The sequence below is a fragment of the Amphiprion ocellaris genome, chromosome 8 (assembly GCF_022539595.1).
Source record: "Amphiprion ocellaris isolate individual 3 ecotype Okinawa chromosome 8, ASM2253959v1, whole genome shotgun sequence".
In the NCBI taxonomy this organism is placed as follows: Eukaryota; Metazoa; Chordata; class Actinopteri; family Pomacentridae; genus Amphiprion; species Amphiprion ocellaris.
The window spans coordinates 36,376,002-36,389,749 of NC_072773.1; the positions used below are offsets into that span (position 1 = coordinate 36,376,002).

A 13,748-nucleotide genomic window follows, 5' to 3' on the forward strand; every position below is an offset into this window, starting at 1 on the left:
TGGTTCTCTTAGTTCTTTTCAGTGCTATATTGAGAACTTGTTCTGAGAGGCTTTTCACTGATGAGCTTTTTTTCATGACAACAGGCCAGGAGACGGTTTCGAAGCCTCAGGGGAAGGCTGAGTTGCGAAAGCAGTATCTGCTAGAGAAGTATGTCTGGAAGTGGAAGCAGTTCATGAGGTCCAGAAAAGGTGAAGGCCTTTTCCCTCGCCTGCTCAAACTGAGCCACAACAACTGGCTGCGTCAGGTAAAAACAACAGAACCACTTAAGCAGCACTGGTCAACAACTTAACAGTTTAGGCTAGTTATTTGACCTACAGTTACACAAACCATTTCCTGCAACTTCTTGAACTACAGTTGCTTACTAAAGTTTTATTTGTTGCAGGTTCTTTTCACTCCTGCCACCCAGGCTGCGAGACAGGCAGCTTGCACTATCGTAGAAGCTCTGACCACAATCCCCAGCCGCAAGCAACAGGTTCTGGACCTCCTCACCAGGTAGGAGCCTGAACAGATACTGCATGCTGGGTCATGAATGTACATACAGAACTTCCATTACTGCAAAGTTTCTATTTGAAGATAAATCGCTATTGTGTCCTTATTTTACGTGTTTATGCTTATAAACAAACTTTTTTGTTTAGCTTGGACTGTAGTGTGCAATATATAAACTATTGCTGACATTAATAAATGTCAGCAGAAATAGAAAAATGTTGTTTGAATGGTCAATAAATGTCTCAAGCCGAAGGAGGGATACTGTTAAAATTATCACAATCATCTGTCTGCCAGTTATCTGGATGAGCTGAGCGTAGCTGGAGAGTGTGCGGTGGAGTACCTGGGTCTGTACCAGAAGCTGATCAAGCCGACACACTGGAAGGTTTACCTGGCTGCCCGTGGAGTCCTGCCCTACATCGGCAACCTGATCACGAAGGTATAGCCCTGAATTTCAAGTGTTTTTCAAAGAGTATCTGTAGGGGCTGTTTGTTTTCCTAAAGTAAAATGAACTCATGTTTGATTAGATGCAGTGAAATCCACAAAGATCTGACCTTTAATTTCAAGAACAAACTGTTGTCCATCTTGTGTTTTTGTTTTATTTTAGGTGTTTGTCCATATATCCGTTAAAAGTACTGACATTTGGCATTATTATTTGAATGTTGTCAGTAAAACTTGATTGTACAACTGTCTGTTTTTCTGTTTAGGAAATAGCCAATCTGCTGGCTCTGGAGGAGGCTACGCTGAGCACAGACCTGCAGCAAGGCTACGCACTCAAGAGCTTGACTGGTACGTTGTTTTCCATAAAATTAGACATGACAGAGACTTTTAGTACCATTAGATTTATGATTATTTTAAGCCAAAAGTGAACATGTACAGTGGTCCCTCATCGACGAAAATCCGCCAAGTAACGACCATATTTATTGTATTATTTATATATATTTTAAGGCTTTATAAACCCTCCCTACACACTGCAGAGCAACACTATGTGCAGCAATCAGATGTTGATGTGAAATGGACAAGATGCTGAATGCTGCTATACACAGGAAACAGAGGAGACTGATGTTACAGTCGTTGAGCCAATCAAAGCTCAGCGCTGTACGCTACGCATTTTATTTAGATTATATAGTCTTTTAAGGTGTTTTAATTAATATTTTTTATATTGTTTTCAATTTTTTAGGCTGAAAATGCTTATTTTACCTCAAAAATAAGGGTTAGGGTTAAAAAATGTCATTATTGTGGTTCATGTTAGTGTTCTAGTGTTGTTAGTGTTTTGTTTTGTTTTTGTGGTTTAGTCAGCCTAGCTAGTTTGGTTAAGTGTTATGTTGTCAGGACTGTGAGTGTGAAGTCTGTGTGATGGCGTCCTGCCACATTTTCTAAAGTTGTGCGTGTGTCAAAATAAAAGCATCTGCCAGTTACAGAGTGCATAAAAGGCAGATAACCTTTCTCCAGCGTCGTTCTTTAACGCATCTCACCACAATAATGAATATATAAAAATACTTATATACCGAAAAATCCACGATACAGCGAGACCGCGATATGGTGAGGGACCACTGTACTGATTAATATGTGAATGTCATGTTGATGTTTTTCCCTGAATATTGAAGTGATTTGTGCGTGTTTGGTTCTCCTGTAGGATTGCTCTCTTCTTTTGTGGAGGTGGAGTCCATTAAGCGGCATTTCAAAAGCAGGTTGGTCGGCACGGTGCTCAACGGTTACCTGTGTCTGAGGAAGCTGGTGGTGCAGCGGACCAAGCTCATCGATGAGACTCAGGACATGCTTCTGGAGATGCTGGAGGACATGACGACAGGTCTGCGCTAATGAAATTTAACCGCGTCGCAGCTGCCACAGAGGAAACTGAATGTTAAGTATGTGTGTAACATTAGAACTGTAAATCTTGTGTTTGTTCACAGGTACTGAGTCTGAAACCAAAGCCTTCATGGCGGTGTGCATAGAGACTGCAAAGCGGTACAACCTGGATGACTACAGGACGCCCGTGTTCATTTTTGAGAGGCTGTGCAGCATCATCTATCCTGTAAGTTGCCTTCACTCCAATTGGAACTGCAACAAATAACAGAAAATGAATAAACAACTGCTTTCCTTTGTCTGACAGTACTGTTAGCATACTGTCAGTAATTTAAATAGTAATTTACAGCACTAACTCTGATGCCTTTTGAATCACAAAAGTCCCCCAGAATAATAAAAATCAGTGTAGCTGTGACATTACCTTCATCTGGAGTGTTTGATTCGTCTTCTGTCTGTAGGAGGAGAATGAGGTGACGGAGTTCTTTGTGACGCTGGAAAAGGATCCCCAGCAGGAGGACTTCCTGCAGGGCCGCATGCCAGGAAACCCGTACAGCAGCAACGAGCCCGGCATCGGCCCTCTGATGAGGGACATAAAGAACAAAATCTGCCAAGACTGCGACCTGGTGGCGCTTCTAGAGGACGACAGTGGAATGGAGGTAAAGTAACTTTAGACTGGAGTCACTTTGTTTTGATGCTGCTTTTATCAAACTTTCTCTTTAAATTGTAAAAACTGACATATAACTCAAAATTTACTAGATGCTGTTGTATTTTCTTTAGCTTCTGGTAAACAACAAAATCATCAGTCTGGATCTGTCGGTGGCAGAGGTCTACAAGAAGGTGTGGTGCCCAACAAATGAGGTGAGAATCAGTGAATGAATTACAAATAGAAGAACATCAGGCGTTGTGCAGATTTGCATGAAAAACAATAGTTTAAAAAGCAGTTAGTCATGACCTTCTGCTGACCCCCCCCCCCCCCCCCCCCCCCCCCAAGGGTGAGCCGATGAGGATCATCTATCGAATGAGAGGTCTGCTTGGAGATGCCACTGAGGAGTTCATAGAGTCACTGGACTCAACCACAGGTTGGTTTTGCACTGAATATCTTGTTATTTCTGTTCATATTCTTTGCCACTGAATGGAGGAAACAATGCTTCATCTAACCTGATTACAGATGAAGAGGAGGATGATGAGGAAGTGTACAAGATGGCAGGAGTCATGGCTCAGTGCGGAGGACTGGAGTGTATGCTCAACCGGCTGTCTGGAATCAAAGATTTTAAACAAGGAAGACATCTCCTCACTGTAATGAGAGTTTTTATTTTTAATTTTTTTGTCACAATAGGGCATTATTCTTTATTCTCTGATCATCAAAACATACTAAAACTTGTCTTTGTAATTTTGCTCAATATGTTTAATTACTAAAATTCATGAAAACAGATTCTGTTAGCTGCTTTACTGTTTAACATCATCGATGACCAGTGTGCATCTCTCTCACGTAGGTTTTGCTGAAGTTGTTCAGTTACTGTGTGAAGGTGAAGATCAACAGGCAGCAGCTCGTCAAACCAGAGATGAACACGCTCAACGTCATGCTGGGAACTCTAAACCTGGTGAGTGTTAAGGCCACTTCACACTTTGCAATTTTCATCCGTCCCAGACCAAAGATAACAACGGTGAGAGAATGGTGGTGATATCTTTGGTCTTGGCTCTACATCGGTGGTTCTACGTCGCACTGAGGCAGGTTCAAGGACAGCCGTTGCCATGGTGACCAAAATACAAGCTGCCATAAATTCTGTCAGAAATTCTGGGTGATCATCTCACAGTGTGATGCTGCTGGACCTACAACAACTAACTAACCAATAGAAATGCAGGGTGAAATGACGTACTGATCCAAACAGATGATTTGCAGCGACAATAGCAAAACTCTCATTTTGTTATGTTTACATGTAATGTGTTGTTGGAAAATGACAGACCATAACAGTAGATGCCAATGTAAAATGCTAGTAGATGCTAACAAGTACTTACTTCAAGCTCCCTTTGCAAAACTAGCATCCCATATTGGCCTCTCTGTCCGAGCCACGACCGTGTCCATATTCTGCTCCTCCTCTTTTTTGGGGGATTTCTCTCTAAACACATAAATGTCAGCAGGGCGAAAGAGCCGTTCGTGTTTGGCTAGTTTCCCTATGATTGTAGGGTTCATGTTTGGCTAGTTTCACTGTGATTGTAGGGTTCATGTTTGGCTAGTTTCCCTGTGATTGTATGGTTCATGTCTGGCTAGTTTCCCTGTGATTGTAGGGTTCATGTTTGGCTAGTTTCCCTGTGATTGTAGGGTTCATGTTTGGCTAGTTTCCCTGTGATTGTAGGGTTCATGTTTGGCTAGTTTCCCTGTGATTGTAGGGTTCATGTTTGGCTAGTTTCCCTGTGATTGTAGGGTTCATGTTTGGCTAGTTTCCCTGTGATTGTAGGGTTCATGTTTGGCTAGTTTCCCCGTGATTGTAGGGTTCATGTTTGGCTAGTTTCCCTGTGATTGTAGGATTCGTGTTTGGCTAGTTTCCCTGTGATTGTAGGGTTCATGTTTGGCTAGTTTCCCTATGATTGTAGGGTTCATGTTTGGCTAGTTTCCCTGTGATTGTAGGATTCGTGTTTGGCTAGTTTCCCTGTGATTGTAGGGTTCATGTATGGCTAGTTTCCCTGTGATTGCAGGAGCTCCGTTTATGCTTCGGTTGTTTATTTTTCATGGATGGACGGCGCACGCTGATGTTTTATTCTTCATTCACATCGACTCACGTCCATCGTAGGCTGAGATTCAGCTGCGTTTTCATCGTTAATCTGCACACAGCAAACTTCACGTTGTGCCAAAAGATTATTAGATTCATGTGGACCAAGTTGGGAACTTATAAGATTGTTAAAATCACACAATGTGTAGAGGCCTTTAGAAGGAATACAGTCTATTAGTGGAAGAAAAGGGTGATTCTTTTATAGAATATATCAGGTTGTGTTTTGAAAAACTTAGTTACAATCTACTTTTGCCTTCAGGCTTTGGTAGCAGAACAGGAGAGTAAGGACAGCGGTGGAGCCTCCATAGCAGAGCAAGTTCTGAGCATCATGGAGATCATTCTGGATGAAGCCAACGCTGAGATTTCAGAGGACAAGGTAGGAATCCGGAGCAGGTTCCACATTCTGGAAAAAAAAAACCAGATACTATAATTTTGTCAGACCTTGAAAAAGTATATTCTTGTAGTAGTTTGATTTGAGCGTGGACCGGTTTGTGTCTTGCAGGGTAACCTTCTACTCACAGGAGACAAAGACCAGCTGGTGATGTTGTTGGACCAGATCAACACCCCGTTTGTTCGCTCCAACCCCAGCGTGCTGCAGGGTCTGCTGCGCATCATCCCATATCTGTCCTTCGGTGAACTGGAGAAGATGAGGATTCTAGTGGAACGTTTCAAACCCTGTTGCAGCTTTGACAAGTGAGCACCACTCAACTTTCTGTCATAGTCACATAAATGCAGCTTTTAAAGGGGATAATGTTCAGATTTTTAAAAGTAAAAAAACATTTAAGTTAAGCTTATCCTCCAGAGAACCATACTTCTTCAGACAGTGTTTGGGAAATGAAGCTAAAACTGACTTCTGCTTTTGTTCTTTCAGGTATGACGAGGAGCACAGCGCCGATGACAAAGTGTTTTTGGATTGCTTCTGTAAAATTGCTGCTGGAATTAAAAATAACAGTAACGGCCATCAGCTGAAAGACCTCATTCTCCAGAAAGGAATCACACAGAGCGCACTGGACTACATGAAGAAACATATCCCCAATGCCAAAAAGTAGGTCTCTCACAGCTTCAGTCCATCAAAAGATTTAAAAAATAAATGTACGTGCCAGATTTTTGAAACTACGTTCTTGTTTTCTGAACTCTCTCATCAGTCTGGATGCAGATGTCTGGAAGAAGTTCCTCTCTAGGCCAGCTCTGCCTTTTATCCTCAGACTGCTGCGTGGTTTGGCTACCCAGCATACCCCCACACAGGTACTAAATATCTGGAATGAAAAACCTCTTCTATAGCTGCCCAACAGCCAAAAAAGTCAGCAGCAACTGTCTACCTGTCATGACTGGATGTCTTCTTCTCTTTGTCCAGGTGCTCATAGGCACAGATTCAATAACCAACTTGCACAAGCTGGAGCAGGTATCCAGTGACGAAGGCATCGGAACTCTGGCAGAGAACCTCCTGGAGGCGCTGAGGGAACATAGTGATGTAAATCTGAAGATTGAAGCAGCACGCAGGGAAACCAGAGCCGAGAAGAAGCGTATGGCGATGGCTATGAGGCAGAAAGCCCTGGGAACTCTGGGCATGACGGTAGTCTTCTTCCTTTTGGTATTTCTTCATTTATTTTCTCTCTATTTGAGGAATGTTTTATTAAATCTTTGTTTTATTTGTTTGCCTTTCAGACCAATGAGAAGGGGCAGGTGGTGACGAAGACCTCGCTGTTGAAGCAAATGGAAGAGCTGATAGAGGAGCCAGGCTTGACCTGCTGTATCTGTAGAGAAGGTTATAAATTCCAGGTACGACAACAAGTCCAGCAGTATGAGTTGATCACATTATATCAGAATCAGGTTTAATGGGAAAGTACATATACAACATGCAAGGAATTTGCTTTCGGCTGTTCACCATAAGAATAAGGAAAGAGAATAATAAAAATAAAGAAACTATAGAAAGAAGAAAATAAAAAAATGGTAGTAATAGAATAAATACAACACAATATATACAGATATTTATATTAAATTTAAGAGGTCTGGTTTAAAAAAATAGACATTACAGGGGGTCCTCAGTTTACGACATCACACCTACGGCGTTATGTTGGAACTGGTTACGTGGAACTAGTTGTCAATCAGAGCGGATGAATACATCGTCATGCAGCGCTATCAGACAGCTTTGTTTCCATTCTCTGGTTGTACATCACCTTGAATTGTGCCACATTGACTAAGTTTTTGTCCTTCATTATGGCTCCCAGAGTAAGTCAGACTCTTCTGATGCTTGGAAGAAAAGGAAGTGAAATTAGATAGAATAAAACGCTGGGAACAGGAACAAACATCGACCAACATCGGTCACATTGTAAAAACAGGTCAACATATTGTAGCGACCCTCTGTGATGAATGAGTTAGACTTTATCTGGTTCTATGGTGGTTTATTGAATACAAGAAGTTGCAAAATGACCAGAGAGACACACAGAATGACCACAAAATACCTAAAATGACCACAAACAGACTGAAAATGACCACAGAAAGGCACAAAATGACCACAAAATAGTCTGAAAATGACTAAAAAAGAAGCAAAATAAGCACAAAGACACACAAAATGACCAGAAAATGACAAAAAATGACTACAGAAAAACACAAAATGACTCATTGAGACAGATAATTATCATATAAAGACACGAAATGATGAGACACACAAAATAACTACAAAAAATTGCAAAATGACCATAAAAACATCTAAAAGGATCACAAACAGGCTGAAAACTGCCACAAAATGTCCACAAAACCCCATAACTTAGCTCCAGAATTAGCCGCTGTTCCCAGCTCTCGCTATTGCTGACTCTCAGCCAATCAGAGGTGAGCTAACTAAACATGGTACGTTCACTGACATTAGGTAAATCTGGAACTGAACGATAAACATTTCAACATCAAGTCTGTTACAATATTCTGTTATCTTCTAGTAAAATGATTCATGCATGCATGAAAGTCGTTGGTATTCATGACTTTATGAGGAACTGATCGATATCCTGATGCACAGAACGGATTGATTCACATTTTTGCCAGTTTCTGTCGTTTTCTGTCTTGCTTCTGTAATTTTGTGTCTCGTTTTTGTCATTTTATATCTCGTTTTTGTTTTGTGTGTCGTTTTTGTTGTTTTCAGACTCGTTTTTGTCGTTTTGTGTCTCATTTTTGTCGTTTTCTCTTGTTTGTGTTTTGTTTTTGTCGTTTTGTGTCTTGTTTTTGTTGTTTTCAGTCTCGTTTTTGTCGTTTTCAGTCTTGTTTTTGTCATTTTGTGATGCACGAAACGGCTTTGTTTACATTTACATTGAAGTTCCAACATATGGCGAAACTGGACTTACGTAGATCAGTAAGAATGGAACGCTAATGTAAGTCGAGGACCTTCTGTATATGAGATTTTTTGTACCAGGTTGGTCTAGTTATTGTAGATCGTATTTGAAAAGTTAAGATGGTTCTAAGTGGTAAAGTTAAATAGTTCCAAGTATCGACTGCTAAAGATAGTATTTATTTGTAGAGAAACATGACTGAAACAGTGAGGATTTTCTTGTTGTGCTCAAACATGTAAAGTCTTGAATTATCATTTTGATTCTTGTGTCTCTCCCACTAGCCAACCAAAGTCCTGGGTATTTACACTTTCACGAAGCGGGTGGCCTTGGAAGACTTTGAAAACAAGCCTCGCAAGCAGCAGGGCTACAGCACTGTGTCGCACTTTAACATAGTCCACTACGACTGCCATCTGGCAGCTGTCAGGTAGCAACACACACCAACGTGCACGCTCAAGCTGTCGTACAAAGTTTTCAGTTGTTCTAGTATGAGCTTCATGTGTTTTATTTCCTTTTATCAGGCTGGCTCGTGGGCGAGAGGAGTGGGACAGCGCTGCTCTTCAGAACGCCAACACCAAGTGCAATGGACTGCTTCCTGTGTGGGGGCCACATGTGCCAGAATCAGCTTTTGCTACGTGCTTAGCAAGGTAAGAACATGCATCAACATGAAGTCAGCAAGAAAGCTGCTTTGTTGCTGACTTATAAAGACTGAAGTTCAACTGCAATTTCAATATTTAGGACTAAAGTACACAGCATGAAGAAATTCTTTATCAACTTAAAAGTGCTTTAAGTAAACAGCAATCTATTAACCCCCCCCATTGTCTTCATTTACCGGCACCAGAAAATATAGTTTCCTTGTCTGAAAAAAATCCAAAAATTCAGCAAAAAAATTCCCCCAATTTCTGAAAATTTGCAAAACCTTCAGGAAGAAAATTCCAATAACTCTTTAAAAGTTTTATTTTACAAATATCCCCCAAATTTCGCAAGAAAATTTTTGTAAATATTTTCAAAAAATTAGGAACAATCTTCAAAAAAATCCTAAAAATATCTAAAATGATTACATATATATCAGTAAAACTTGATCACATAAAAATCAACCAAAATCCAGTGAATTTCGCTGGATTTTGGTTGATTTTCTTTTGTGAATGTTCTTAAAGAATTTTTTTTTTTTTTTTTTTTTTAAACATTTCTTTTTTTCCACCAAAAAATTTTCAAAAATTTCCCAAAAATGTTGAAAATGTGGACATGAAAATGTTTTATTTTTTTTCCACATTTTCCAACTTTAAAACGGGTCAATTTGAGCCACACTGCAACATGAGGTCGTGTGGGGTTGGGAGTGATTTACTTAGTCCTGTTCTTTATGAGGACAAAGTGAATCATTCCCAACCCGATTTCTCTCTGCTACACAGGCACAACACATATCTTCAGGAGTGCACAGGCCAGCGGGAGCCCACCTACCAACTCAACATCCATGACACCAAACTGCTGTTCCTTCGCTTCGCTACCGAGCAGTCCTTCAGCGTGGACACGGGAGGCGGAGGCCGAGAGAGCAACATCCACCTCATCCCCTACATCATCCACACTGTGCTCTACGTCCTCAACACGTATGTGCATGTATCTGACAGCAGGAATGATTTAACACACATTCAGCCTGTAGCAAAGCCAAACTGCTGGATGTAGGACAGTGATGAGGTGCAGGGATGACACACTGTACAGCAGGGGTGTCCAACATGCGACCTGCGGGCCAAAAGCGGTCCTCCAGAGAGTCCAATCCGGCCCTCAAAGTGGAAAAATTACAGAGAAGACATTAACTGCAGATTAGAAATTAGTAACACTATAAATTTAAAATAATTTCTAGACCATGACAAGTTGTTTAGATAATAAAATACTCGATTGTTTAATGTTCTTTTGTCATTTTGTTTTACTTCTGTAATATTTTGTCTGTTTTTTGTCTTTTTTAAAGTCAAATTCTCTATGGTTCACTTCCAGATAGCTGTGACTAAATGTTTTGTCATTTTTTGTCTTGTGTCCATTTTTTGTCGCTTTGTAACTTTTTTGTCAAAATTTTTGCCTCTTTTTTTATTTTGTTTCGTGTCGTTTGTCTCATATTTTGTCATTTTTTTCTCGTTTTTGTTGTTTTGTGTCTTGTTTTTGGTGAGGTTTTTTTGTCTGATTGTCATTTTGGTCACAAAGTAAAATCCTGTATCGTTCAGTTCTAGATACCTGTGATTAAAATTTCTAGTTGTGGTTATTTATATGTTATTATACTGTGGTTTTACTGGTCCGGCCCACTTGAGATCAAACTGGGCTGAATGTAGAACCTGAACTAGAATGAGTCTGACATTCCTGCTGAACTGTCTCATCTATTTCAACTCTCATCTAATTCACTTTCCATGTTCTGTCATTGAAGTACGAGGGCTACGTCCCGAGAAGAGAAGAACCTGCAGAGTTTCCAGGAACATCCATGTGAGAAGTGGGTGGAGAGCTCTTACGACGTCGAAGGACCGCACTACTTCACCATCTTGGCCATGCACATCATGCCACCTGAACGATGGAGGACTTCACGGCTGTACTTCCTACGAAGACTCCTGGTCACCACACACGCCCGCAAAGTCTCAGCCGTCTGCACAAACAAGTACGACCCTGATTCTGTTACCGTTTCTTTTACAATTTGACTTTTAATTTGTAGATTATTATTTCATTCTCAGGATGTGATTTAACCCTCGTGTTATCCTGCGGGTCAAATTGATCTGTTTTAAAGTTTGAAAATATGGAAAAAATTATATTTTTATGTCCACATTTTCAACATTTTTGGGAAATTTTGGAACATTTTTTGGTGGGAAAAAACCAAATGTTAAAAATGTTTCTTTAAGAACATTCACAAAAAAATCTATCAAAATCCAGTGAATTTTGTTGGATTTTGGTTGATTTTTTTTGTGAATGTTCTTAAAGAAAATATTAGAAGTTTTGCTCATATATATGTAATCACTTCAGATATTTTTAGGATATTTTTATTCATTTTTTTGAAAATATTTACAAGAATTTTCTTGCCGAATATGGGGGATTTTTAAAAATAAAACTTTTCAGGAATTATTGGAATTTTCTTCCTGAAGGTTTTGCACATTTTTAGAAATTTGGGGAATTTTTTTGCTGAATTTTTGAATTTTTTTCAGACAAGGAAATTTTTTGGTGCCGGTAAATGAAGACAACGGGAGGGTTAATATATTGTTATTTACTTAAAGCACTTTTGAGTTGATAAAGCAACTCTGAATATTGTGTACTATATTTATGATTTCTAAATATTGAAATTGCACTTGAGCTTCAGTCTTCATCCTCTTTGCCTCTTTAATTTCCAGACTCTCAGATAAAACACCAAAGGAATATGCAGTCTATCGCTCACCTCTTCTCTTCTGGGGCCTGGTGGATCTGGTTTATGACATGTTCAGGGTAAATGTGTTGAAGCCACACATCGGCAGAATTCTGAAATGTTTCTTAGTTTCATTTAAACTTTCTGAGCAGTGTTTGTTTTGTTCTAGAGACATGTACATTAACTGACCTCAGAGCCTTTTCCTGCTCTCCACTCGTTCCTTACAGAAGGTTCCCACCAGCAACACAGAGGGGGGCTGGTCCTTCTCGCTGGCAGAATATGTGCGTCACAACGACATGCCCATCTACGAGGCCTCGGAGCGAGTCCTCAGGGCCTTCCAGGATGAACTCATGCCCGCCGAGTCCTTGTCAGAGTTCTTTGATGTTGTAGGTCAGTATAAAAACACACCTGATTCACTTCAGCCTCAATTAAAGATGGAAAGATTGCTGTTGTACTAAAATATACATCTACAAGCTAGTACATAAAACCAAAAGCCATTTTATACAGGAAGGTTTTAACCTGTACTGGTGGATCTGTCAGCTGATGGTTGCAGCTCTTCTTGCCCAGTAGAGGTTCTCAGCTGTGATTCCGGTTGAATGTTTGCGTTTCTCTTCCAGGTCTCCTCTCTGAGATCCCAGACCCAGACCTCTTCCTGCAGGACTTGTTGAACTCTTTGCCCTGATGGCCGACCTCAAACCACACCCCTCCAGCACACAGTCGCCCTGCAGATACCGTCGGGACACCTACCAACCGATTTAAAAAACAAAAGAAATATTACTCTTTTTACACACCGATACAGAGTACACACCAAGAATATACACCACGCTTCCTCCGCTACTCCCACCCCCATCAGACATCCTCAGATTAACTCTGAGCAGAAACTATGTATAGTAAATAAAGAAAATGACCATCCAACAACATCTCTGTAACGTTTAACATGAAGCTGGTAGAGGCTGGGGAGGACACGCTGAGATAGAATCCACGCTTCAGATTCAAACTGGTTTAGAGTCGACCAGAGGTTACTGGTGTTAAAATCAGAACAGCTGAACTCGTGGATTCTGTTTTGGGGTGATCGTGTTTCTGGCTTTAAACCCTCCCCTACATGTTGGGGCGCAACGTTGAGGTAACTAGGATGTTTTGGGATTTGACCCTCCTCATATTAAGAGTGGCATTTGATTTATTTCTCCTTTTTGTTTGCTTTCAGTTTGTTTTTGGTCGTTTTTTTTTTTTAACGTCACATGGTTGCGAGTGAACCTGTCCGGGCTTCCTGCTGTTTGGTCTCCATGTAACTGGAATTTGAGTGACGGACAGGAGGAACATTATTTAGCGTGTATGTGTAAAGGTTTCTTTTATCAAACGGGGGAAAGAACGATGACAAGTTTTTGTTTTTTCTTTCATGAAGCTCTGCCTCGGTGACAAACTAAACTCTGGACTTGTTGCACTGAAACATCCGACTTGTCTAAATGAATAATAAAACAGACCTGCGTTATGTCCTTAAACACCTTTTTCTTTGACTAATGGTTTGGTCATTCGATTTTCTTCCCCGGCAGCCTCTCTGCTCTTAGGTTTTGGTTTCACACTCGTGTCAATTCCCAGAACAGATTTCTGGAAGTTTCACCCTCGGCGACCGACTGACTTTCCGACTTCCAGCGTCCTTGTACTCGAGAGCTGAATGCATGGTGTGGAGTTCACCCAGTTTATTGTTGATTCGCCTATTTCCCGCTGCTATGATGTTTAACTGTTGCTGAATGTCCGCTTTTTGAATTTAGCCTATGATTAATAAAGCCGTAATAATTCCAAATCTGACCCAGGGTAACCTCTTCTGTTTACGATTTCCTTCTGTGTCGACATTGAGCCTGCAAGACCCAAATATAGTGAAAAAATATAAGCCCAAATACAGAAAAAAAATTCCAAAAAAAAGCAAAAGTGTGTGTGTATGTGTGTATATATGTATGTATATATATATGTATATATATATATATATATATATATATATATATATATATATA

The 13,748-nt window shown here is 40.4% G+C and overlaps 1 protein-coding gene across 8 annotated transcripts in view; it reads left to right on the plus strand.

The window, feature by feature from the left end:
* ubr4 (ubiquitin protein ligase E3 component n-recognin 4) overlaps nt 1–13,545 on the plus strand; it is a 63,832-nt gene extending 50,287 nt beyond the window's left edge. For 7 of the 8 annotated variants that reach the window (XM_055012753.1, XM_055012756.1, XM_055012758.1 and 4 more), the window contains 24 exons: nt 85–245; nt 384–493; nt 782–923; nt 1,192–1,273; nt 2,121–2,294; nt 2,398–2,519; nt 2,749–2,946; nt 3,068–3,148; nt 3,282–3,369; nt 3,459–3,586; nt 3,784–3,891; nt 5,318–5,434; nt 5,561–5,751; nt 5,930–6,103; nt 6,204–6,303; nt 6,413–6,631; nt 6,724–6,837; nt 8,657–8,799; nt 8,894–9,019; nt 9,782–9,976; nt 10,783–11,007; nt 11,729–11,819; nt 11,967–12,129; nt 12,357–13,545. In XM_055012753.1, coding sequence (XP_054868728.1) covers nt 85–245; nt 384–493; nt 782–923; nt 1,192–1,273; nt 2,121–2,294; nt 2,398–2,519; nt 2,749–2,946; nt 3,068–3,148; nt 3,282–3,369; nt 3,459–3,586; nt 3,784–3,891; nt 5,318–5,434; nt 5,561–5,751; nt 5,930–6,103; nt 6,204–6,303; nt 6,413–6,631; nt 6,724–6,837; nt 8,657–8,799; nt 8,894–9,019; nt 9,782–9,976; nt 10,783–11,007; nt 11,729–11,819; nt 11,967–12,129; nt 12,357–12,421 — 3,317 coding nt within the window. In that variant the 3' untranslated portion in view covers nt 12,422–13,545. The remainder of the gene's footprint in view (nt 1–84; nt 246–383; nt 494–781; nt 924–1,191; nt 1,274–2,120; nt 2,295–2,397; nt 2,520–2,748; nt 2,947–3,067; nt 3,149–3,281; nt 3,370–3,458; nt 3,587–3,783; nt 3,892–5,317; nt 5,435–5,560; nt 5,752–5,929; nt 6,104–6,203; nt 6,304–6,412; nt 6,632–6,723; nt 6,838–8,656; nt 8,800–8,893; nt 9,020–9,781; nt 9,977–10,782; nt 11,008–11,728; nt 11,820–11,966; nt 12,130–12,356) is intronic. The other variant, XM_055012755.1, reaches the window with a different exon arrangement.
* The last annotated feature ends 203 nt before the right edge of the window (nt 13,546–13,748 follow it).